Source organism: Equus przewalskii, chromosome 5 (assembly GCF_037783145.1).
Source record: "Equus przewalskii isolate Varuska chromosome 5, EquPr2, whole genome shotgun sequence".
Classification (NCBI taxonomy): domain Eukaryota; kingdom Metazoa; phylum Chordata; class Mammalia; order Perissodactyla; family Equidae; genus Equus; species Equus przewalskii.
This window is the reverse complement of record NC_091835.1, coordinates 39697645-39722461: the sequence shown is the minus strand read 5'-3', so window position 1 is coordinate 39722461 and position 24817 is coordinate 39697645. Positions and strand designations below refer to the sequence as shown.

Here is a 24817-nt window from a genome sequence, read left to right as displayed (position 1 = left end):
AGTTTCAGGCGCCAAGATGCCTTGAGGAAGGAGAGACCCCGTGCCCGGCTCCGACAAAGAGACAGCAGCGCTTTCTCACAAAACTCCAGATTACAATGCAAACCTCAGATTTACTCCTGCTTTCCTTGACTCCCCAGCTCGGCCCTGCGCCCCAGTCCCGGGCGCACTGGTGGGTTGGAAAGGGCATCAGGCGCCTTTAAATGCTAATGAAGCCGATGCCCAAGTCGGGAGCCAACTTTCTCCACCCTCCTCCCTCGCCGCCCTTCCCTCCGGGCCGGTGCGCCGCCTAGAAAAACTTGTGCGGGGCCATTTTTGGGGCAGTAAGATCGAGCGAGGAGCCCCGAGCGAGCGCGCAGCCCAGAGCTCGAGCCGCCTCCGCCGCGAGACCCGCCGCCGCCGCCGCGCCGCGAGAGCCGCACCGGCCTCCCCGAGAGCGAGCCGGCCGCCGCGACCCCAGCCGCGCTAACCGCCGCCCAACCGCCACCAAGGTGCCCGAGTGAGAGCAGAGGAGGCGGCATGAGCGAGGCGGGCGAGGCCACCACCACCACCACCACCCTCCCGCAGGCTCCGGCGGAGGCGGCCCCCGCGGCCCCCCAGGACCCCGCGCCCAAGAGCCCGGGGGGCAGCGGCGCGCCCCAGGCCGCCGCCCCGGCGCCCGGCGCCCTGGTCGCAGGAAACCCCGGTGGGGACGCGGCCCCCGCAGCCACGGGCACCGCGGCCCCCGCCTCTTCAGCCCCCGCCGGCAGCGAAGACGCGGAGAAGAAAGTTCTCGGTGAGTCAGGCCTGGCAGGGTCGGGGCTGCAGCCGGCCGCCGAGCACGCGTGGGCAGCCCCCGCTGCGTTTCCCACGCGGGCGGGGCAGCCGACAGTGCGGGTCCCCGGGGACTGGGGTCCCAGCGCCGCTGGCTGCAGCCCGCCGCTCCTGCCGGCGCTCCCAGCCGAGCGCGCGGGGCCCTGAGCTCCTCGCGGTCCGGGACGCGTCCCTGCTGGTCCTGGGCCAGTAAGTTGGGTTCTGAACCTCGGTGACCTAGGCGGGCTCTGTCGCCCATTCCCGTCATAGAGAGTGCCTCTGTCCCTCTGTCCGAAAGGAAAAGAGCGGCAGTCTGGGAGAGAGGAGCCTGGGGAGGGATGGCTGCGGATGGAAGAGAGGGACAGACACGTGGGATGGGGACTTTGGAGACCTTGTTTAGGATCTTGGGGGTGAGGACAGGATTTCCTTTGGGGAAGAGTGAGGCGCTAGGAGAAGGCAGGGAGGGAAAGGGGGAAAGGCTTCCTGCTGGGAGGGCTCAGGTGTCTGTCCCTGACGCCCTTCCCACATGGGCAAGGGCAAGACGCCAGGCTTCCGTCCGCCACATGCCGGTAAGGAGGTGTTGCAATCCTCTCTGGGAAGCTTGGGTCTTGGTCCCACGTCGTCCTCCCTCTCTGTGTCCACTGCTGCACGAAGGAATCAGTGTTTACCAATCGCTCCACGTTTTCTTCTCTCTGAACTGTGGGAACGCACTTTGTGCGGCAGCTGAAAAAACTTGGAGCGTGGGTGTGACGTTTGTTCAAAACATCGTTATCTTGGGACTTGTAACTTAGGAAACAGGAAGATGAGAAATTCAGGTTTGGGGGCAGAGCGTTAGAAAGGGGTTTTGTGGTCGAGGTAGGGTTTGTCACGTTTTTCAGCGATCTCTCCTTAAGTAACTCTGTGTGAGGCCTTCAACAGGCTGACAAAGCCGGTGGGTGGTGAGTAAGCTCTCTGAAGAATGTATATCACTCTTTCTCTTTTAAACAGGAAAGTTAAGAGATGGTGCAGGATGCTTCAGAGAAATGTTCAGTATTCTGGGTGGGGCATATTTGATCTCTGAGCCTTGCCTGCCCGTTTCTAAAAAGAAAATTGAGGGAATAATGTGAAGGAAGTGTAATACCATTCCCTGTTCCCCACCTGGAGAGGCCTGTTTTCTTGTTTTTCCAGGGCATTTACTCATTACTGCCAAACAGCATGTTAAATGTAACCTGTGTAGGTTAAGAAACAAAATAGCCCTCATTTTCTTGGATTGAGAGTCACTTAAATCTACTCAGTATTTGTATTGTGATACTGTTTCCAACAAGTGTTTCTTGGAACACTTGCCTGCAAAATGTCTGATACAGACAACCTTGAGTTATCCAAAGTAGTGTTAAGATCTATTCTTAACAATAATTTATTTTTGTATAAAGGAAATTTTGCGGTTTTTAACTTGATCCTTGTGCCCTTCTGCATCTAAAGTAAACTTCTGGATTTTAAATTAAAGTAGATATCTTTAAAGAGGAAGGAAACAGATAAAGTTAATTTCCCCACCCAGCAGCTGCTCTTCAGCCTCGACCACATCCCTGGTGCTGAGTCTGGAGGTCCTTCATCTTTCCACTATAACTCCTTTACATGACATTTCAACACTGTCAGTTGGTGTCCAGTGTGTTCTGCCATCTCCTTTCCTTTGCCAAGCAAACACATGGGTGCCTAAAATGTGTCAGGCACAGGGCTGACTGAAATGGAATTCTGGTTTTGGATTCTCCCAGTACAGACGGTCTTTAACTTCAGTGTCTAGCCAGGGCCGGGGAAAGAAGTTTACCTGAGGGGAAACAGAATTTCCCTTCTAATGAACATTGTGGAAGCCTGTGGTCTTCCTCTGTACCCCCTTCCTGCTTTGTGTATGTGAAGTGAGTGTATGGTTTTAAAGCAAGAAGTGTGCATAAATATATGTTTGGCCGTATGAAATCAATGGAAATATTTGTGGAATTAGGAAATTTTTTAAAACTACATTGGGGAGTAAAAATAACCTTCAGCCTGGATTGAAGTTAGACTTGAGAATCATTTTTCATCTTTTTCCCTATTGGGTTAATGTTGGCTTTCTAACCAAGATTCTCCTTTGACAGTGCTAGACATTAACTATATGAAAATGAATCAACAATGGCTTTTATCCTTCTATTTTCCTAGGTCATTAATTTTGGGAGAAACGAAAGGAGGCACAAAAAGCATATCATTTGAAATAATGTGTGCCTTAAAAGCATATGACTTATCAAAAACAGTCCTCTTCTATTGACATTTTGATCTAAAACATGAAATATTTTTTCTTCTTTGCCCAGCTGCTCTAATTAGAATGGCCTAAAAGTGAAGATGCCAATGGTTTAATCTCTTCATTGAAGAGATCTTCCTTACTTGGAATTAGAGCTGGAGATTGCTCAGTCAGTGGCGGACTGAATGACTTTGGAGGCATAAAGAGTTGTTTGTTTTTTTTTTCTTTTTACAAAGAGAGTTAAAATACTTTCTCAAGCGTATCAATCTGGCAAAACTCAGAACTAACCCTGCCCACAACAAAGCAAGTCCTAATTACTATTTTAGTTTTGAATTTGAAAGCTGAATCCTTAATGTTTATCCTTGTAAATTATAAGCTTTGTGTCTCATAGAGAGGCAACATGGATTAACGTTACTTTCATTCTCTGCTAAGCCTTTTTTTTTTTTTTAAGGCACTCTATTGTAAGATTTCCTGTTTCACTGAGTTTTGATGATTGCTTTATGCATTTCCTGAATTTAGACATAGGCGTTTCCTAGATGTCCTGAGTTCGACGTTCAAAATTGGTTCAAAGAAGACATCTCGCATCATACTTGATGACTGAAATAAATATGCATCTACAAAGTACAAGTTGTATGACCATACTGTTTGTTTAGATTCCTTCTCTTGAATACTGTTAAAATCTGGTGTTATACAGAAATGGTCCTACTCATGACAGAAAGTCGAGGCAATAATGAACTTAAGAGAGGAGGATTTTATAGAAAATGCTGAGCTTGATTCCCACCAACTGCAGAGAGTAGGGTAAACAATGAAACAGAAGCCCAAATTCATCACTGTGGTTTGAAAAGGCCTGTTGCATCATGTCTCAGGGTGGTAAGTACAGAATTGGGTTGAGACAGCATCAGTTCTATTATTACTCTTGACTTCTCTTGTAGGGCCCCATCTGGCAACCAGACAAGTTACTTTGTGTCTTTGTATATTAGATATTAACAAGGAGCTACTATTTCGCTTATTAAAGTTTGCCTAATATTTCAAAGCATGAAAGTCATGTGTTAAGGTTATTGGTACTTACCTTGTTCATCTGTCTACATTCTCTTTCCTTGTGACCCTTCTTTTGCACTTTAAAAATGTTCCTTTGTTAAAACTTTAATCTTAAAGAGCATTTTTAAAATTTTTCCTACAACGGTGTTTCCCAATTTTAATTATTGCAGATTTGTATAGACTATGACCACTCCTTATGACTTTACTGAAAAGTTTTACAAGGAAGAAAGGTTTAGTCTTCTGAAAAGTATCCCTTATGATATCCTCACTTGCTCCGTTTTCTTTTCCTAATATATTTTGGAATTAAGCTTTTAGTGGTTTCCCCAGGTATGTTGAGGATTTATATAATGCTATCATGACCTTAGTGATATGAGCTTTATCTCTTTGTAGGTCAGATACTAATTTATCTGCTTAATCCTATTTTAGCCACCAAAGTCCTTGGCACTGTCAAATGGTTCAACGTCAGAAATGGATATGGATTTATAAATCGGTATGTGTGTGTTATCTCTACATGTTTTAAATACACACTTATGTTGTGGCACCAGCAGTTACAAATCCTTACTGTACTTTATTAATGGCTTGTGGAAATTTCAAGATTTCTAGGCACTGTAAATATGCTGATTTCTAAGCTCTTGGTCATTAAATATTAATTAAAATACATTTCCAGAATCTGATAAATAACTTATTTTATACTATCTAGTCATTAAAAGAAAAAGAGGAGGAGGGAGATAAATCAGAAATGGGAAGGGCCTTAGGATAATTGAGCCCATAACCATAATTTCACAGATGGAGAAATGGAGTCTTAGACTGGTTAAGCAACTTTCCTAAGGTCGTACAACTGGTGAGTAATTGAGCTGGATCTGTAACCCAGGTCTGGTCCAAGTCCTGTGTAGAGACCGTAGTGTTTTCTTTAAACCATGGTAACTTCTGACCATATAGGAATGAGAATGCCCTGCAAGCCTTTGGGATTATTATGATGTTTTTACATGATATCGTCATTTTCTTTGCTCTCTCTCTTCCCCCACTCCCTCCCCCCTTAGAGAAATTCCTCCAATTTCTTCCTCGTCTGTTTTGTTGGGGGTAGGGAGAAGTTAGGGCGGTGGGGGGTGGGGGCTGTTTTAGGTTTCAGTGTAAGGGGAGCCTAGTTCACAGCTGTGCCCTGTCCTTTTAACTGTCTTGCTTTGCTTTTGCTGGGAGGGAAGTCTAGGGCTCTGATTACATACCACGTGATTTAGAAAGAGATGAGAGGAAAGGGGTATTTCGCACGTTGAATCTGTGTGCTTGGATCTAAGCCCTGTGGTTACGTGGAGGAGTAAGGTGAATATCTTGTGGGTTTAGAAGTTTTTAACGAGGATTGATTCTAGGCATCTGAATTAAGTTTAGGGGATAAATGAAAATTTATGTTGTATTTGGGGTCTTGAGTCTAAACCCAGAAAACATCTGTTTTTGTAAGTTTTTCTGCATACTTAGTAGCTTTAATTGTGAACTTTTCGTCTTCCAACAGAAATGACACCAAAGAAGATGTATTTGTACATCAGGTAAGTGGGATAATAAATGTTACATTTGCCATGTGAGGAAGGAGGCGTCTGTAATCTGCTGCTTTCTCTTTCCCAAAACGAGCTCCTGTAAATTATTCTACTCTGAATTCTCTCTGTGATTTTATTTTGGCAAGAGAGCTCAATTCCACATTTTAAGATCGGCAGAAAAACTCTTCTGCCCCATCATATTAACTGTTTTTGAATGTTTTTTTTTTAATGAAGTGCTATTTACTTAGGCCACTTTCTAATTTTTAAAGACTTTGAGTCCTTAGCGAAAAACCTTCTGTGTCCATGTCAGCATCCTGTTCTCCTGACCTCATGGTTCCTCCTTAGCATTTGGCTGGAAGCGATCTGGCTTTTGCCTGGGTGGGTATCGGTTAAAGCTCCTCTATCAGAGCAGCTCTGACTTGAAGTAAACAGCACAGCGAAGCAGATGGTTAGGGTGTGCGTATCCAAGACATGAGGAACCGTTCCCAGGATAATCCTCACTCCTGTTCCAGTGAGGCCCAGTTAGCACGTGTCCGGGTCAGAAGGCCCACATTCCCTAGATTGCAAGGAAACATAGAAAATGGGTAAGCTGTGGGAAACGTGGGCTTCTGTGCTACAGGTATCTCAGTCTTTCTTTACGTTATTATCCCAGGATGTTATTTATTCTATTATTGTGTATCCTGACTTGCTTTACAAAATAGATTAAAAGAGGGAATACACTTGCTGTTCTTTTTGTATGTTTGGTTTTCAATGAATTGTCTCGAATGTGTGTGTTCTTAGTGTATAACCACAGGCAAGTAGAGTGACAGGTACTAATACCAGCACGTTTACCTGCTGGGCTCCATCAAGCATCTGGTTTTCTGTGCTTTTGTTTCTTCCCGTTTAGGTTTGTGTGCACATTTAAGGTGGGTGTGGTGATGGAGAGAGTGATGTCTAAGAATAAGCTCTCTAGGAGTGGTTTCTGTCGTTTATATTTCTACTTGACTTGATATATTTCAGTTGTGCCTAGATAATTTGAGTAGACTTTTTTGTTCAGATACAGTGACTTTTAAAGTTATAGCAGACTGAAAGGAAGTGTTGTTTATAATAACTGGAGGTAGACAGACCTTTTGGGGTAAGAACTCTCCGTTTGGTGACTGCTGAGGTGAAGGACCCAGCAAGTGTCTGTTCCAGTGGCCAGCTTCATTAGCTGTGAGTATGTGTGACCTGATTCCAGCCCCATGAGGTTGTGTGGTGAGTCACCTCGATGAGTCGAGGCCTGCCCAGTTTAACAGGAAAAAAGGAACAAGCTGGCAGGGAGGGGCTGTTTTTGGAATGGCTGAATGTTCGAACTGCGTGTGCATGTATCCTGTCCCGAACTGCCTTTTTTCCTCTGTGGGTGAGGTCTCTGCCCTATTGGATCATTCTTTTTTTTCCCCTCCCTCCTACTCAGAGTAAGGGAAGGGCTGGATTACAGATGCCTAATCGCTTTATAAAATACGGTTGACCTAGTTCCATAGAAACTCAGAGCCCCTTTAACTGTTTAGAGATACCAGCTGAAGAAATGGAAATTCATTGCAGGAATTATTCTCTCCCTTCCACTGGTTGAAAAGAGAGGCCTGTTCATATGCAGATATTTAGGTACAGATGTTTAATGCAGGATAACATCTTCATTAACCTTTTCATGTATTATCAGGGAATGTATAGGGATGAGTTGACATATGAATGGTGTGATGGGAAAAATATTGAATAAATACAGCACTGTACAGGTATATGAATTCCCTCCCACTCCCAGCTTCCCCCCGGCCATATCTTTATGCCTTCAGATAAATCACTTATTAGCCTCATGTTTCCTCATCCATAAAGTGGGCAGGGATTGTGGGGGAAGAGGCCGGATTATCAGTAATATTTTGATCCTTGAGGTAATTTCGTATATCCTATCAGAAATATCGATCCCCTTGGCATTTTGTCATTCCTTTATTTCTATTCTTCATCATCCCTCCTCCCCTTCACACATTTTTAAATTCCTCTTGGGGTTAGCAGTTTCTCTTGTCTACAGAAACCTTTATACCTAAAGTGTGTGTGTAAGATTTCATGAAGGCATTTTCCCCACCTTCTGATGGAGCTACAGTCTGAATCTCGGACACTTAATAGTTTGAGGGAAGTCATACAGTCATGTGTCAAGTAATGATGGGAATGCGTTCTGAGATGTGTGTCGTTAGATGATTTTGTCATCATGCAAACATAGAGTGTACTGAAGGAGAACAAAATCTGCCACCTTAAAATGTGTCACTTTAACATGATTATTTTAGGCTGATTATTTTTAAGAAACAAAAGATGTAGAAAGTATTTCTGTTATCTCCCCTTTAACTGCCTAAAAGAATTCAGATTAAAAACTTGTCTCAGGAAATGAGCTCTCACCTTAGCATAACATGAACTAGGTGGTAGACAGGGAGGAGGAGCCTAGAAAAGCCCCTTTGTTGGGCTCCCCTCTGTGTTCTTCTGTTTCTGTGTGACAAAACACTTGTGTTTCAAATATTTGTTCCTTTTCACCTCCCGGTGAACTGGCTTCTTTCCTTTCAAGTTCCTGAGTCTCCCTACCCCCAACAACTTCTTTTGTCTTTAGCTGAGGATGGTATTTAAGGTGAGGGCTTTAGCTATTTTAGTGAGTTATTCTGTTTTCCTGGGTTTCTCCCATGTATACGTGTTATTAAACTTTTGTTTTGTTTTTCTCTTGTTAATCTGTCTCATGTCAATTTAATTCTTAGACCAGCCAGAAGAACCTAGAAGGTAGAGGACAATTTCTCCACCCCCTACAGTACTTACACAAGCCTGGACGGGATAGTCTACTATACCTAGGCCATGTGGTACTGATCTTATGGGACCACCATTGTACATAGTGTCTGTCATCGACTGAAACATTACGCAGCATATAACTGTATATCTGATATCATGACTAGGGGATCATCTGTAGCAGAAGTGTGTAGTAACTACACGTTCTGTTTGATCCACCTACCAAGATGAAGTTTGAAGGATAACATGAATCAAGAAAGTAATATGGAACATGGTTTTATAGTGTGTGTTTGTTTTGATTTATTTTGTTGTTTTGGAGATCTAGGTTAGTAGGAGAATAATTCAGAAAAGTAATAATAAGTCAACAGTTTCTTCAAATACCCAGTAAACTTGAAAGTGATGAAATCTGCGGCCAATATTGACATATACTTCATTTAGAGTTTTCTGTGCTTTTGACAGACTGCCATCAAGAAGAATAACCCACGGAAATATCTGCGCAGTGTAGGAGATGGAGAAACTGTAGAGTTTGATGTGGTTGAAGGAGAGAAGGTGAGAGAAAATTGTGGCTGGGTATCAAAGTGTGCTGGCACAGAGTTTTCTTGCATAGTAAATGGTAAGAATTCACAGTACTTTGGATTTTTTGTGTGACAGGAAGAAGTGACTTTTAAGTAGAAATACTTTTGATTATTGAATGTCATTATAAACGTTGCTTGATGTATTATAAAAGTACATTTTAGCTTCTCATTTAATAAAGGATGAATCCTATTTAATTATGAAAGGAAAAGCTAATTTCTCAATATTAAAACTGACATATTTTGTTTTGGTACCAAATGTATGTTTAAGTATAGATAAAAATTTAACCATTTTATAGTGTTAAAAATAGATAAAAGCTGCTCTGGGGAAAAATATTTCTTTTCATAAGAATAAAATTTTCAGGCTGTGATTTATAAGCACTTATAGTAAAGAATGTTTTAATCTCAGTAAAAGAAGATTCAAATTGAGTATAATGCTTGTGTTTTCTCTTTGGCTTGGATTTGGGAAAGCTGAAGGCATCTTGACAGATTGGTTAACAGCTTTGTTCAGATGAAGAACAGCCCAAGAAGCTAAGAGATCATTTTGAAGTGTATCTACAGAATTTTTTTCTGCTGTTAGATGTTTAATTCCAACAGTCCATTATAGGTATCAGTAAAATAATATAGAATAAGAATAAAAACATTTTAAAAACTTATTTGGTATCACTGCCATGGCAGCTAATAGTGGCAGCTGATTATACACTAACTGAGTGAATGACTAGTTAACTCCCATGCATGTGCTCTTTCCACATACATAGACACCATTCCATAGGCCATATTCTTAGTGGCTCCCAAACTGTTTTGTTTTAAAAGAAAAACACTTTATATCATTTAATATAGAAATTTAAATGATATCCCCAGGGTATCTCGCAAATCTCTTGGCATTTCAGATCGCCTTCCAGCAAATGCTGGCCTGTAATGATTGATCTCTAATATCCCATCCAACTCTTAAAATACTGTTTTGCCAGGTTAATTTTACCTCTGTATGTTTTCAGAACTTGAGGTTTTACAAATTGATTTAGAGTGTGAAATATACTCTTGAATCTGTGTGGTCTGAATTTTTTATATTTTGGAAGCGTTATTTTATCCATTTGTCTGTATCATAATAAGAATGCTAGGTCTGTTTCAAGGATGGTAGCGAGGTCTAAAGAGGGACTCCACGTGTGGAAACTAGGTGTTACTAAATCAAAGACCCTTCTTCCTTGTTGCTGCCCCGACGGGAGAAGTTTCACTCTCAGTAACTCAGTGCCGTACAGGGCCATGTGAGCCCCTGAATAGGGATTCTATTAGAACCTCTGAGAGTAACGTAAATTTCAACATTTTGGAGGAAGATAACATTGTCTAAGTTATTTTCCATTGAGGAATTTTCTTCCTAGTCTAGCATTACTCTTTTTACAGTTGCATCATATTGACCAGTTTATGTTCATTAAAGAGGCACATTCTGCTCCTGAACTTAGTATAAACAAACAGAAGGCAAAGTTTACGTTCTATATCTTTAAATCAGGACATCAAGCACCTTGCTCACCTTATTAAGACTTAGGTGTGTTTTCAAGGTCGCAGTAGGAATTGTTGGTATGTTTTGCCATTCTCTGACACTCTGACTGTCTAAAGCTGTTTTTTGGGGTTAGTTTAGCTTCTTCTTAATTTTGAGGGTGTATTTGTTTATTTTTTTTCTCAGGGTGCAGAAGCAGCCAATGTGACTGGCCCGGATGGAGTTCCTGTAGAAGGGAGCCGTTATGCTGCTGATCGGCGCCGTTACAGACGTGGCTACTATGGCAGACGCCGTGGACCTCCCCGTAATGTATGTTGTCTCTCTTCCTAATCAGCGATTGAAAAAATTTTCACATCTAAAGTTAAGTGTACATACTTGGAGCAGATAAATGATGTATCTTCTCCTGGGGACACAAAGTGATTTTTTTGCTTTTTTGGATGGGAAATTTTTGGTGCCCAGAATTTATCCATATAGCCACTGGTCTCACTGGAAACTTGGCATTCAGAATTTGTATCAGTTTGTGTGTATTTGGCTGCAAGTAACAGACATTTCATTGTCTTGTAACAAGCAGGCTTAATTAAAGTAGGCTATGCCAAGGTTGTCAAAATGGCTTTCTCTTCATTTGGCTTTTGTCTGGCCAGAACCTAGTCATGTGGCATTCACTGGCAAAAGGGAATGAGATTTCTGTTACTGGTTTAAACCTCTTGTTCATCTCTTGGTGCTGGCACTGTTGACCTCTTAAGAAAATTAGCGTTTGGTTGGCAAGGAGGAATGGGGAATAGCTCCAGAATAGGCAATAAACAGTGCTGGCTACAGGAGTATTAAATAATTTACCTCAATTAAGTAGCTGTTTCATTTAGCATAGCCTTTTCCCATTATTTCAAATCAAAGTAAAGAAACATCAATTCTCTAGATTTTTAATTCTTTAGATTGGTACCAATCCAGGTGAAAAGATTTAAAACCAAGTCTGGCCAGAGCTTTCTTAGGAGGCTCAATTTAAAGTATTCTCAAGGCACCCAAAAAAGAATCTCATTCATTTGTGGTCATGAGGATCCTATTAGATTTGAGTCATTTTAATGTTTCTAGAATTAATACCTTGGATTGGCACCATAGAATAAAACTCAAGATGCTTTGTGAGCACAGGATTATGGCTACATCTGTCATCCAGGGAAAACTTTTGAAAAATCTCACCAGAATAAAATATCTGCAGGTTCAGAATGACTTATCTCTATGCTTTGATAGATTTATATCTTTCTGCTTACCTAAATGCTTTTCCTCTTCATTTTATCATCTTCACACCCTGCCCAAATAGATTTTTATCAGATTCCTTATGACATCTTGTTTTTCTGTTTCTATAGTTCTCTTACCTATGTTTTGCTTATCCTACTTGATTTTTAATGATAAGGTGTGCAGGGGGTGGGAGTAGGGAACGAGGTACCATAGCTTTTACCACATCACATCAACTCTTTCAAGTTCATCAGATTCACAGAGCTCTAGTTGTGATTATTTTGACTCCTAGGTTAATTCAGAAGTGAAAGTGGTAGAAAACCTTTGGTGAAAAATTTTCTTTTAAAGACTTTTCTCCTCAAAGGGGTGGAAATTCTGAAGTTATGCATGTAATGATATTTAGAAATAAAATTGTTGAACTCTGAAAGTATACTTAAATGAAGATGTTCTGTTGTCCCAACAGCTTATTGAGTATCTCTCAAGAGTATGTTTGGCAATGGTGCCATTATTCTTAATTTGGAAAACTCTTAGTGAAAGATTTGGCTGTATAAAACTCAAAAAGATGTGAAAAGCCTAAAAAGAAAAAATAATTTGTGCAGTTTCACATAATATTTTGGTGAACATTTTTTATGCTAGTAGTCTTTACATAATTGGGGATCATAGCTGATACAGGTTTATGAAGTTTAGAATGGCTTAATTTTTCTGAAATTAGGCTTAGTTGAGGCAGTAGTTGAAGTTTTCCCTTTAAGTAAAATTTGAAATAAAAAAATTCTTTAAACGATGCTTGGTTTTTTGTTTATATTTCTTAATATAAAATATTAGTTTGTGATATGGTAGTTTAAAAATGGGAAAAAATATAAAATGAGTCTGTAATTCCCTTTGTTAATAAGGCCTATATTTAGAAACTGCCTGTATCTATTACTTACCACTATCTGTTAAAGGGCAATTAAAACTTTATTCCTAAACATATGAAGAGAATCATACCCTAAGTCAGTGGTTCTCAAACTTTATGATTTTTGGACCCATTTATATGCTTAAATATTGTTGAGGATACCAAAGAAGAGTCCACTTTTATCCTCCACAAAGGATATCTACTTTGTGTGTTTATATCTACTAATATTTATTGTGATAGAAATTTGTTACTTAATTTACTTAAACTCATTACATGTAAATACAAATAACATTTCTTATGAAAACTAGATTTTTTTAAATTGAGAAGCATTGTTTTCTTTAGAGTTTTGCAAATCTCTGATGTCTGATTTAATAGGCAGCTGGATTCTCCTAGCTCCTTCAGCATTCAGTCTGCTGGGAGACCCCACCACACACTTGGGAGAGGATGAGATTCGAAAAGGCAAATAGTATCTTAGTAGCATTATGAGAATAGCTTGACTTCGCTAACCCTCGGGAAGGGTTTCAGAGACCCCATCCACACTTTGAGAGCTGCCACATGAAGTATACCACTTAGAATAAACCTGTTGATAACACTACAAAATGTGTTTTTTTTCTGGACTTTGCCCCAGTGGTTGGTAAATATCAGGAGACACATTTGGCAGAGCTAAGTATTATAAACCTTGTAGATGTTCTTTGGGTGGTTGGTCAATTGCTATTCATCAGTTCTGATTAGGTGACTATTAAATTCGTTATATATTGATTACTCTTGCTTTTCTGCTTCTTGGTATTTTATCTGCACAGATCTACCTTAATCTTAATGTAGTTTATCCCAGGGAATCACATGATAATCTGGGTTAAATGCATTTTGTCTGTATCATAGAAGGGGCTATTCCTTGTGGGGGGAGGTTTTTCTTTTGGTGATATTCATTCTAAATGGTAGTCTTTGGTTCTTTCCTTGCTGAAACTTCTTCTGAATCTCTGTTTCTTTGCTTCGCTAGTACGCTGGGGAGGAGGAGGAGGAAGGGAGCGGCAGCAGTGAAGGATTTGAGCCCCCTGCCACTGACGGGCAGTTCTCTGGGGCCCGGAGTCAGCTGCGCCGCCCCCAGTATCGCCCTCAGTACCGGCGGCGGTTCCCGCCTTACCACGTGGGACAGACCTTTGACCGTCGCTCACGGGTCTTTCCCCATCCCAACAGAATGCAGGTAAAATTGACCTGGGACTCCTCTACAGCAGTCCTCACCCCTCCGTCCTTCCTCTGCCTCCTCTTCCTCCTCCTCCTCCTCCAACACCAGCTGCCGGAAATAAAACCCTGCTTGTGGCTTCCCGATGCTCCAAAAGTGGAGGCAAGGCCTGTAGTCTGCTTTTTCAGAGCAGTCATTCTAGTAACTTTTCGAAAAGCAACCACAGGAGCCATGCCTGTAATCGGGGACCCTGGTGGATAGTTTATGGATAGTTATAGTTTATGGAAGAATAAAAGAAATAAAGTAGAGAGACAGATGGTATATGTACGAGCTTGAACTCTCATGTCAGGGAGGCCTGGGTTTGAATCTTGTCTCTGCTACATACTATCTGTAAGCTTTTGAGAAAACCAAACTTTAGAGAGATTAACTTGTCCATCCATTAAATGGGGATTGTAATGTGCCTTCACTCCGGGGTTATGATGATTAAATCAAAGGTAAAGACTTCAGCACTATGCCTCAGGATAGATAACATCTGTAAGGTCCTTAATTCAGATGAGAGACTGTTGATTATTAAGAAAACCTAACTAGAGTGGAGATTGTTGATTATTGATTGATTCCCCTTTTTTACTACAAAATATTGATATAGCTACTGTGAACTTGACATGTAATTAATAAGCCTTCTACCTAGCCAGCCCTGGTGGTCTAGTGGTTAAGACTCGGCGCTCTGACCACTGTGGCCCAGGTCGTTTCCTGGTTGTGAAACCACACTACCGGTCTGTCAGTTGTCATACAGTGGCGGTGGCTGACATAGAGAACTCAAACTAACAACTAGGATACACAACTGTGCACTGAAGCTTTAAAAAAATAACAAAAATAAGTAAGCCTTATACCAACTTTGCTGTTCCCAGGAAACTTGGAAAACTTGGGATAGGACATCATTTTTGCTGTCACTGCTACAACTTTTTCCTCTTCATGTCCTTGGTTTTTGTTGTTTGTTTTTCTCCTAAGTGTTTTGACTGAACATTATGTTCAGTGTGTTCTTTGCTACCCTGCTCCTATCCCATCGTGCATGATGTGTTCTTTCTACATTGCTTCTTGTTTTTTCCCTTCCACTCTGTAACAGCTGTCCCTGACAAATGTGCTAAAAATAGCAAGTAGACTTACATATATGGGGAGATTGGGTACATGAGGCATAGGTTTCTGTAGGGCAGCACTCTGGGCTTCTAGGAAATGAAGACAGGAAGAGTCAGTGAGATTATAATACACATTTATTTTTAGTGCATTAGTAGTACCTTCCTGACATAATCATTCTTAATATTTAGCATATACATTTGTATCATATTTTTTGAGAACGTGATTTTTTCCCATATTGTTTGAAATAAAGTATATTTTACTTTAGGAATTGAAGGTTCAGAGCAAAGTGATTCTCTAGTGCCATGTAGAACATTATTTGTGGAAGTTGGTTGAAAGTTAATTTTGGAAAAGTGTGCTATTCTGATAACTGCATTTAGTTGTTTTAACTTGGCCTGAATTTCTTACCCATTCCATATCTGAAATAAAAGCTGTCATAGATTCCTTCAACAGTTTTCCCTTAGAATTTTTCTAATACATACCATGTTTGGATGTTCAGTGACTACGAAGTCTGCTTCAGCCAACTGATAGCTTCAAATGAAAATTCCTAAAACTTTCTTCCATATAGTTACGCTACTGCCAGATTGTCAATATAATGACTTAAAAGTATAGAGAGATCTCTAAGATGGTAAAATTATTGAGGTCAAAGAGAAATGTCTTTTCCAACACTTTCTATTATATACAAAACTATGAAATTCATTGAATAAAACAAAATAAATGATAATAATCAGGTCAATAGTGTTTCATAATAGTGCTACATAATGTAGCATGATACGTCAGTAACCAAATGACTTCCATTTTTTAAAGATAATTCTACGTATTTGAAAATTAAATAGAATTGGTTACTGAGCAAATGTCAACTATTTGTAGTCTTTGAGAAAAGAATTATATGGTAGAGGAAAGGGAGCAGCATTGTTTGGCATCTACCAAGTGGCAGATGTTTGAAATCAATTCTTATTCAGACTTCCTTACAGCTTTATGTATGAAGTTGGCAATGGTTTCTCTATTTTTGTTGTTACAAATGAAGAGATTTGAATATTTAAACAAATGGACAACTTTTACCTAATGTTAAATGGGTAAGAAGTGGTGGAGCTTGATTTAAACTCAGTCTGTCTGCCCCTGCACTTCCCATTCAATCATTCCTAGTAGACTCTCAGCCTTTAAGCATGTTAATTGCTGTTTCTGACTTTTTTTGTGAATCAGAGTTCCTGAGGAAGAAGCAGCTTTGCTTGTTCAGAGAACTAAAGGAAAGCTCATGTGGTTGGGATGGTGTGAGTGAAGAGGAGAGGGGTAGGAGGTGAGATCAGGGTGATATCTTAGGGCAGATCAAGTGTGCCTGGGAGACCGTGATAAGGAATGTTGGCCTACTCTAAATGTAGTAAGGAGCCAGTAAGGCATCTAAATAGGGAAGAAGCATACTGAAGAGATCATCAGACTGCTTATGGAAGCTAGATCATAGGAGGCAACAGCAAGAAGTAGGGAGACCAGCTACTATACTCTCCCTGTGGAGAGATGATCATGGCTTGGATTAGAGTGCTAGTAGTGAAAGTGTGATAAGTGGTCAAATTTAGGAACAGTGTTAAACATAGAAATGTCAGCATTTGATGTGAGGAGTAAAGAATAACCTCTGACTTTTATTTAAACAACTGTAGGGAGACTGAAGAAATGTCAGATTTAGGGGGAGAAGTGGAAATCATTTGGAGATCTTTTTCCCACCTTAAATTTTACCTTCAAGTGGAGATGGCAGGTCGGCAGAAAAATAAAACAGAGTCAAGAGGTAGAAAGTGGCTTGAGGGAGGAAGGTGTAGTTTTAGATAGATAGTTGACAGAGTCTTTGGAGCTTTATTTGAGAAAAGACCTAAATGAAACATGGGAGCAAGTCATTGAGGTACTGGGAAAGGGCAGGAATGGCAGAGGGAATGGCAAGTACAAAGGCCAAAGGAGCCTGAAGGGAGAAATGGGACTGAGGATATATTTCAGAGTCATAAAAACATGGAAAGGCATGGGGGCAGGATGAGATTCACTAGAAAATGAATGTGGGTAGAAAATTGATTCTAGGACTGAGTTCTGGGGCATACCAACAGTTAAAGATTAGGAAAGTGAGGAGAGTCTAGCAAAGAACAATGAGAAGGATCAGATAGGGAGAATGTATTTCATGAAGGAAATGCTGTGTTAAATGCTGTTGATAAGTAGAGGAAATTAGGTTGAAAATTGATTATTGAAACTTGGAGGTTAGTGGTGTGGTGAGACAAAGTTCTGATTCGCATGAATGTGAAAGGAGAGGGTGAGGACCAAGAGATATCATATTCCCCTTGGAGGAGGTTTCTGTGGTGGTGGCAGTGGTGTTTTCCTTTAGTGTGATGTCTGTAAAGGAACTTAAAGAAATGGGGCAGTAGCTGGAGGAGGATCTGGCGTTAGGGCAAGGTTTTTATCTGATTTGATTTTGTTTTTACATGTAGTGAGTTCTCTCCTGGTCTCCCGTACCCTGTCCCTTACCAACAATTTACTCCTAAAGCTATTGGATGAACGGATCAAATATGCCATACATACACACACATTTATATATATGTAACCCACAGTGTGTATATGTGCACATATATTTGTGTGTATGTGTTCCTTGGTTCTGTCTACTGAAATAGCCTGACATCAGTGACACCTTAATAGCATTGAGCATACTTGGCCCCCAGCTTTTCATTTCTAAATATCATTCTCCAATAAAAAGAAGCTCCTTTGGAGAAATGACTGATTTCAGAGCTGGGCCAGAGAAAGTACAATATGAGCCTGGAACATCTTGTTGTTCCAGAAAGCAAGGAAGTACTCAAAGAATGTTGGAGCCATGTCAACAGGACATGAGCCAGCTTGAAGGAGTTCTCATTGGCCTGTAATGATAGTAACAGATTATAACTCATTGAATAAAATAGAAAACTGTGAGTCTATGCAGATATAAATAAATAAATTAATATATTGAGAATTTGATGAGGAATAGAATATTTACAGACTTTGAAAGTACTTCTTCACAAAATCCTCCTTAATTACAACAGGAGAAAAAGTAAATTGATAGTGAAGGAGCCTGGCAAGTACCACCTTAACTACTTTTCAAAGTGAACATTGTAAGTAACGGTACTAATTGAAACCGTATGTCAGCTGACAGGATGCGATGAGAAGAATGCAGTGTCGCTTTTGTGGCTTCCCTGCCCAAGATGTGTAAACTAATCATCAGGAGACACCAAACAACCCAAATTAAGGGATATTTTACGAAACAGCCAGCCTATAATCTGTAAAAGTGTCAAGGTCATGAAAGCCAAGTAAACATTAAAGAACTGTTCCAGACAGAGACACAACTAAATTCAGTGCGTGATTGTATGGGTGTTTTTGCTGTCAAGGACATTTTTGGGACAACTGGCAAAACTTGAATGAGAGCTAAGCATTACATTCTATACTTCCAGCTTTTCTGTAAATTTGATTATTTCAAAATTTTAAAAAAGTTGAAAAAGATGGGTACTATTTCAGCATGTTTCTATGTTTAGATGGAAATGATGGTGCAGAGCAGGGAAAAAATAGTGAAGGAGAGAAGGAGGGATAGAGTGTTAAAGTGCTCTCGTAGGTGAGAGAGGGGTTGGCTTTGGATGTGAGCATGGACCACTTACCCTGTGTCATAAGAGAGAAGAAAATTAATACAAATGCAGGCAGGTTGGTATTTGATAGTGGAAAAAATGTAGAAATTCTTTTCTGATTGCTTCTCTTTTCTTAGTGAAATATGGAGGAGAAAGGAATATTAATTTTGACAAAAGAAGGTTGAGATGTGGCTGTGTTGTAAAGAATTTCAGAGACTGCTGGTGGGGTTTATTTGTTAGTTTTTAGTTGTTCTCTGTTCCCCTGGAAGTTCTACAATAAGTTAGTTTTATTCCCCTAGCTTAAAATAATTTTATCATCAAGGAAGTATATTTTATTTTTTTAAGCAACATTTAGTTTAATTAATTTAATAACATTTTATACATTAAATTGTGTAACATTTTATAATAATAATGCAGACAGATTAAAGGAAAAAATTATAAAAGGAAGAAATCACGAGTGAGAGCGTGGTTGAGATTGTGATGCCAGGAGTCATTGTGAGGTGTGAGAACTTTTGAAGGTAGAAACCATCATGGTATGGAGGGGACATCTGATTGTAGAATTAGTGGGTCTGGGTTTGAAAAGATGGAAAAGATTCTCGTTGCTCACATGTAGTGTATCACTCCATTTCCTTTTATAATATAGGTTTTCTTTCATGAGATGAATGGAACATTTCAAAATGCTATATTAATATTGTAAAATAAAATTAAGTGCCTTGGGCGAAGGCAAAAGACTGTTCTAGTGAGAGTGAGTTTTTCTTTCCATCCTATCATTCACAAAGATCTAATCAATAAATAGTTCACTGTTATAGTTGAGAGTTCCCAGCTTTGTAATGAAGCATTTTTTTACTTTTAAAAAAATTGAGTGGCGCTGTGTGCTCTGAGTCTCATATCCTGTAGCATGATGCTCATTTTCAGCTCTCGTTGCCCTCTTATAGGCTGGTGAGATAGGAGAAATGAAGGATGGAGTCCCCGAGGGAGCACAACTTCAGGGACCGGTTCATCGAAATCCAACTTACCGCCCAAGGTACCGTAGGTATGTGACACTACCCACTAACTAATGACCAGCTGAAGGACTTGTGAGTGACAGTAGAATTTATGAGGATATGGTGGGTTTGTTTTGTGGGTTTATTATATAACTAGAAGGTGTAGCTACTTTGACTGGGTGCCTGTGATTTTTGGAGGACTCTGCAGTACACATTTTCACATGGTGGCGTGACGTTGCCCACCTACTTAAGAATTAGAGTTTTCAGTGACCGGCCTGGTGGCAAGGTGGTTATGTTTGTAAGTTCTGCTTTGGTGGCCCAGGGTTCACTGGTTTGGATCCTGGGTGCTGACCTGTGCACCGCTTATCAAGCCATGCTGTGGCAGGCATCCCACATATAAAGTAGAGGAAGATGGGCACATATGTTAGCTCTGGGCCAGTCTTCCTCAGCAAAAAGAGGAGGATTGGCAGCAGATGTTAGCTCAGGGCTAATCTTCTTCTTCTTCAAAAAAGAATTTTCAGTTATCCCTGTACCAAAACATTATTTGTGTTCCATAACTTTTACATGATATAAATTAGTACTTAATTTTTATTATATTTAATGAAATAAATTAATCGATGGGTAATTCAGTGGTAGTGCTACAAATAGAGGAAGAATTGAGTGCCAGGGAGTATTTGGGATCCTGCAGATTCTGAAAGTTCATGCAGTCTAGCCTAGGGGTTAAGTCAGGGCACATTGTCTGTTTTTAAATTCCCACCCTGCAGTTAGTAGCTGTATCTCCTTTGGCAAGTTTCTGGAGTCTCTAAGACTTAGTCACCAGGTCTGTAAAATGGACATGAAGGAATGTTCTACAGTTGTCGATAGGGTTAAATGTACTAATGCATCTAAGATAATTAGTATGGTGCCTGGTATAGTAAACCCTCAATAAATATTAGATATTATTACCACCAATGATATTAATATGAGTGAAGGCGAGGGTTATTTTATTTGTGCTTTATCCCTTGTGAAGACTATGAATTGGGGGCTAGACTCCCTAAGATCCCTTTTAAGCTTTTTATATTGTAAGCCTTCCTGTTCCTTTACTGTATCCTTGAGGTAAGTGAAGAAAGTAGAACTTCATTCCTGAGTAACATTCATACCACCTTGAAGTTTGGCAGCATGGTTTATAGAAAGGAGATCAGATATATTATTTTGGGAAAGGATATGTACCACTCTACATCCTTTTCCTCACAAGATTCATTCTAGTTTTAGGCACGTTAGACATAATCATTCTAATGATTAATTAGTAAGGACTTGAAATAAGAGACTTCATAGAAAAGTCTTAATGAAAACAGTAGACTGTAGTATATGTGAATGCCAGCTCTGTCAGTGCCTAGCTGTATTATCTTGGGAAAGCTGTATTTGACCTTTTTGACCTATAAAAACAGCAATCTCATATGATTTAACCAAATACTTCTCTCTAAACCTCTTGGTTTTCTCTATAAATCCAACTCACAGAATTAGCATCGAGATTAAGTATTTAACATAAAAACATACCTGCACAGGCCCTGGCACATAGTAAGTAGTATTAGTTTTCTTCTCATGTTTAATCCCCTTAGTCTCCACTAACTCTGTTCATGGAGGGCAGATACCAGGCCACTTTTCTTTTTTATTTTCCTGTCCTCAGTGCCTATCCAAGTGCCTGGTAGGACCATAGTATGTGTTCAGTATGTGTTTGTCCACTACAAATAGGTGTCCAGCTGAAGGGGGAAAAATAGGATTTTTTCACCAAACCTTTGTTCCATTTGCTGCATTAGCCTGTGCATAATTCTAGCAATAAGTACGGATCAGTTGACTTTTTAATCTTTAAAAATAAATAAAACTTTATGTTCTTGAGGACCCTGGTCCCATGGCACTTGTTCTCTTTTCTCTTGTGGTCTCTGTTCCAGGGGCCCTCCTCGCCCACGACCTGCCCCGGCTGTCGGAGAGGCTGAAGATAAAGAGAATCAACAAGCGGCCAATGGTCCAAACCAGCCATCTGCTCGCCGTGGGTACCGGCGCCCATACAACTATCGGCGTCGCCCCCGTCCTCCTAATGCTCCTTCACAAGATGGCAAAGAGGTAAATGAAGCCAGCCAGAGCATGTCGCGAGATCATCCTTAATCATGTCAAACTAGTATTGCATTCTAAGAGTGGTTTTATAGTCTAATAATGGCACTTAAATAAATATATATTATTTATATATAACATTTTATATGAAGTGTAATTTATAACATTTACAGATACAGTTTACATATAATGCTTTATATTATATATAACATATATAATATGTATAATATGTAATAACATTTAGCCAAAGAGCCATATATATATAGAGAGAGAGAGAGAGAGAGAGAGAGAGAGAGTATGCCCTTCACATAACACAAACCAAATATTTGAATTCAACTAATTCAGCATTCTCTGAGAGAATTATCCACACTAGTGGAGATTCAGAGCTAAAGCATTTAGGGCTCTCCAAACAAAGGACAGCATCTCTAGAGAGGAACCTGCCTGTAAGCATGTGTTGAAAGCAATCGTACGTATATCATAGACCTTCCATTACGGAGAGTGGTGATGTGTCGTTGCTGTTTGTAGGCCATTCTTCTGTGGAACTAATTTTTGACTTGTACTTAAAAGTAGTTAAAATTTTGCACAGTGATTTATCTTCATAGGAAGATTCCAACTTTTGAGACCTTTTTGTCTTGAACTTTCCGCTGGCGTCTGCATGGATTCATTTCTGGTATGTGGTTTTGTTTTGTGTTTTAGACCAAGGCAGGTGAAGCACCATCTGAGAACCCTGCTCCAGCCACCGGGCAGAGCAGTGCTGAGTAACACCGGGCTCCCCAGGCACCTTCACCATCAACAGGTAAGAGCTTGGGAGCCCGGGCTTGGGGTGATAGTTCTCAACAGTAGCCCAGAGCAGTCTAACCTAGTTTGTGAGTCATCTGGGCCAATCTCTTATCTCCATTGGGATTCTGGAGAAGGAGTGGCTTCGGTGGTTAAATATCCCTGGGATTGACCTTATTTTTGCTATGCGTTGGGGGCATAAACCTTCAGACAGAGTTGATGATCATATTCTTTTTTCTAGACAGACAACTTTTATTAAAACCACTTAAGAAAACTTTTGAAAGTTTTACTTGTCTGACACCTGGTGGCCAATTTGATAATTTTAGAGTGCCTGACAGAGGCCTCATTTTACAAACAGCAGACTGATCTGTAGTATAAACTAGTCATTTTTTTCTTCCTTTTCCCCTTTGATAACCAAGATTATTGATTTTGAGGCAGTTCAGTATACTGTGTGAGAGCCTGCAGATTTATGTATCCAGTCCAGGCTCTACCACTCATTTGCTGGGTGGTCTTGAGAGTTTATTTACCCTCGGTCTCAGTAATGTCTGCTGCTGCTGCGGTGGGGAGACTAGCTAGACGCACCCTCGAGGGCTGTTGCACAGCTTTCGTGAGGTAACACGTGTGAGATGCTTACACAGGGCACGGGGAAGAACCTCCACTAAGGTTAGCTCATTATCTTCGTTGTGGTTTCCTACTTTTTTCTATCTTCTTGTTAAAGATCTTGGAAATTTTATTTACGTAGGTAGAAATGTAACAGGATAGACTGACCCAGTTATAGAGCCAGTCTTAAAAGAATTTATAAGCCTTAGTTGATTTCATTCTGGGTTTTTCATCTAATAACTTCTGAGGCTTTAGTTTTTTAATATTTCTTGGTTGTTGCTCTTTTCATTAAATAAATAAGAATTAGCTTTTATTTAAAAGAGAGGTTGTAAAACTCATAAAAAAATGTTAAGATTTCATGAAATTTTGAGATTATTATAAGTTCCTACTTTTTAAATGCCATCTGCTTTTCTATGCAGTGGTTGGGATTTAAATTAACCTTCCATTACGGAGATAGTTTTAGGCTGGGAATATTCTATTTTATCTCGAGTGGTGTGGACAGTTTATCATAGAGATAAATTCCCTGTTCAAACTTGTTTGTATTAACTGACTTAGAATTATGTATCAGTCATTTTAGCCATAACCTTTTCCTAAGTAACATTATTTCTGGGTATTGTTCCTAAGAAAATTACCCAAAAGATGGGGGGAAAAAACATTTCTCCTATTTACAATGTGTCTACCATTGGGGAAGTAGGTACGTGCTGTGCGTGGTGTATTCATATGAGGAGATGTTGTGCAGCCACTAAAATGACTATGCAAAGTTAGACCATGGTTGTTCATTTGAAAGGCTTCATGATAGTAATTTTCTTTTATATAATTTTACAAAATTTTTACCATTATGCACTGATTTTCTGGGTTGTAAAAATACTTTATTAAAACGTAAGTTTCGATTAATCTATAGTTGACAAATCTATAGAAGAATAACGTGTAGATTTTGTTGAGAGCTTCTGAAATAAATATTGTTTTTTAAATTACATGAAACATAACTTTTTGCCTTTTTATTCTTCAACTCTTGGTCATTATGCCATTCTTTCTAAGTTTGATTTTAATTTTTTCCAGGTGACCTAAAGAATTAATGACCATTCAAAAAATAAAACACAGCAAAAAGCAGACCACGACCTTACCAACACCAAAGAAACATCCAAGCAATAAAGTGGAACACTAACCAAGATGTGGACATTAGAATGTTTACTATTATTCTTTATGAAACAAACAACTTTACAAAAGGAAAATGTCAGCACATTTTTCCAGCAAGCTGAGATCCCGGGAATGCCTGCACACAAGACAAGAGAGCGACCTCCCCAGTTTCAGCAACCACTAGGTTTATATTTTTTTCCTGGTTTTTACTGTTTTGGTAATATGAATTGAAAGAAGAAATATTCATACCACAGGGGGAGAACCCCAACCAAAGAAATCTGAAATATATAGTAAATGCTTTTTTTCCTCCTTTTTTGTTCATTTTGGATGCTGGTGCTAAACTTCCAAGTGTCATGATTTAAAAAGAAATTTTGTGCCCTTCTTATTTATTTCTAGGATGAGGGGAGGATAACATTTTTGCTTTCTTATGTGACTCTCTTTGGAAATGTGCAGTATAAAGTTCCTCAAAAATAAAATTTTTATCTTTGAAAGGAAAAGGTGTATAACTGGAGTATGTTTTCCTATCTTAGCATATATTTTGTCTTTTTTCCCTCACTTGATCCAGTTGACTTAATAGCAGACTCAGAGCTTCAGGTAAAGGGAGGTTTGTGCTGTTTAATGAATGTAGGCATATGAGTTTGAGAGCACAGGAAGTGGGATTCCGTTTGGAATGTGAAACTGGGGATGAACAAATTCATGTCGGAGTTTAGCAGTGGGCGTGCTTTGTTTGGTACTCTGAATCTCTTGAGTAATC

General features: G+C 39.9%; 1 protein-coding gene across 2 annotated transcripts; it reads left to right on the top strand.

The window, feature by feature from the left end:
* The first annotated feature begins 221 nt into the window (after positions 1-221).
* Positions 222-24560, top strand: YBX3 (Y-box binding protein 3). 2 transcript variants are annotated; one of them, XM_008526044.2, is made up of 10 exons: positions 251-772; positions 4499-4562; positions 5577-5610; positions 8830-8919; positions 10621-10743; positions 13551-13754; positions 19414-19511; positions 21390-21561; positions 22246-22345; positions 23986-24560. In XM_008526044.2, exons 1-9 carry the CDS (start codon positions 517-519, stop codon positions 22309-22311), a joined length of 1107 nt encoding a protein of 368 aa, XP_008524266.2. In that variant the 5' UTR covers positions 251-516; the 3' UTR covers positions 22312-22345; positions 23986-24560. The 2 variants fall into 2 exon arrangements, with proteins under 2 accessions (XP_070475210.1, XP_008524266.2); XM_070619109.1 differs by lacking the exon at positions 13551-13754 and having other exon boundaries at positions 222-772.
* Positions 24561-24817: the final 257 nt, after the last annotated feature.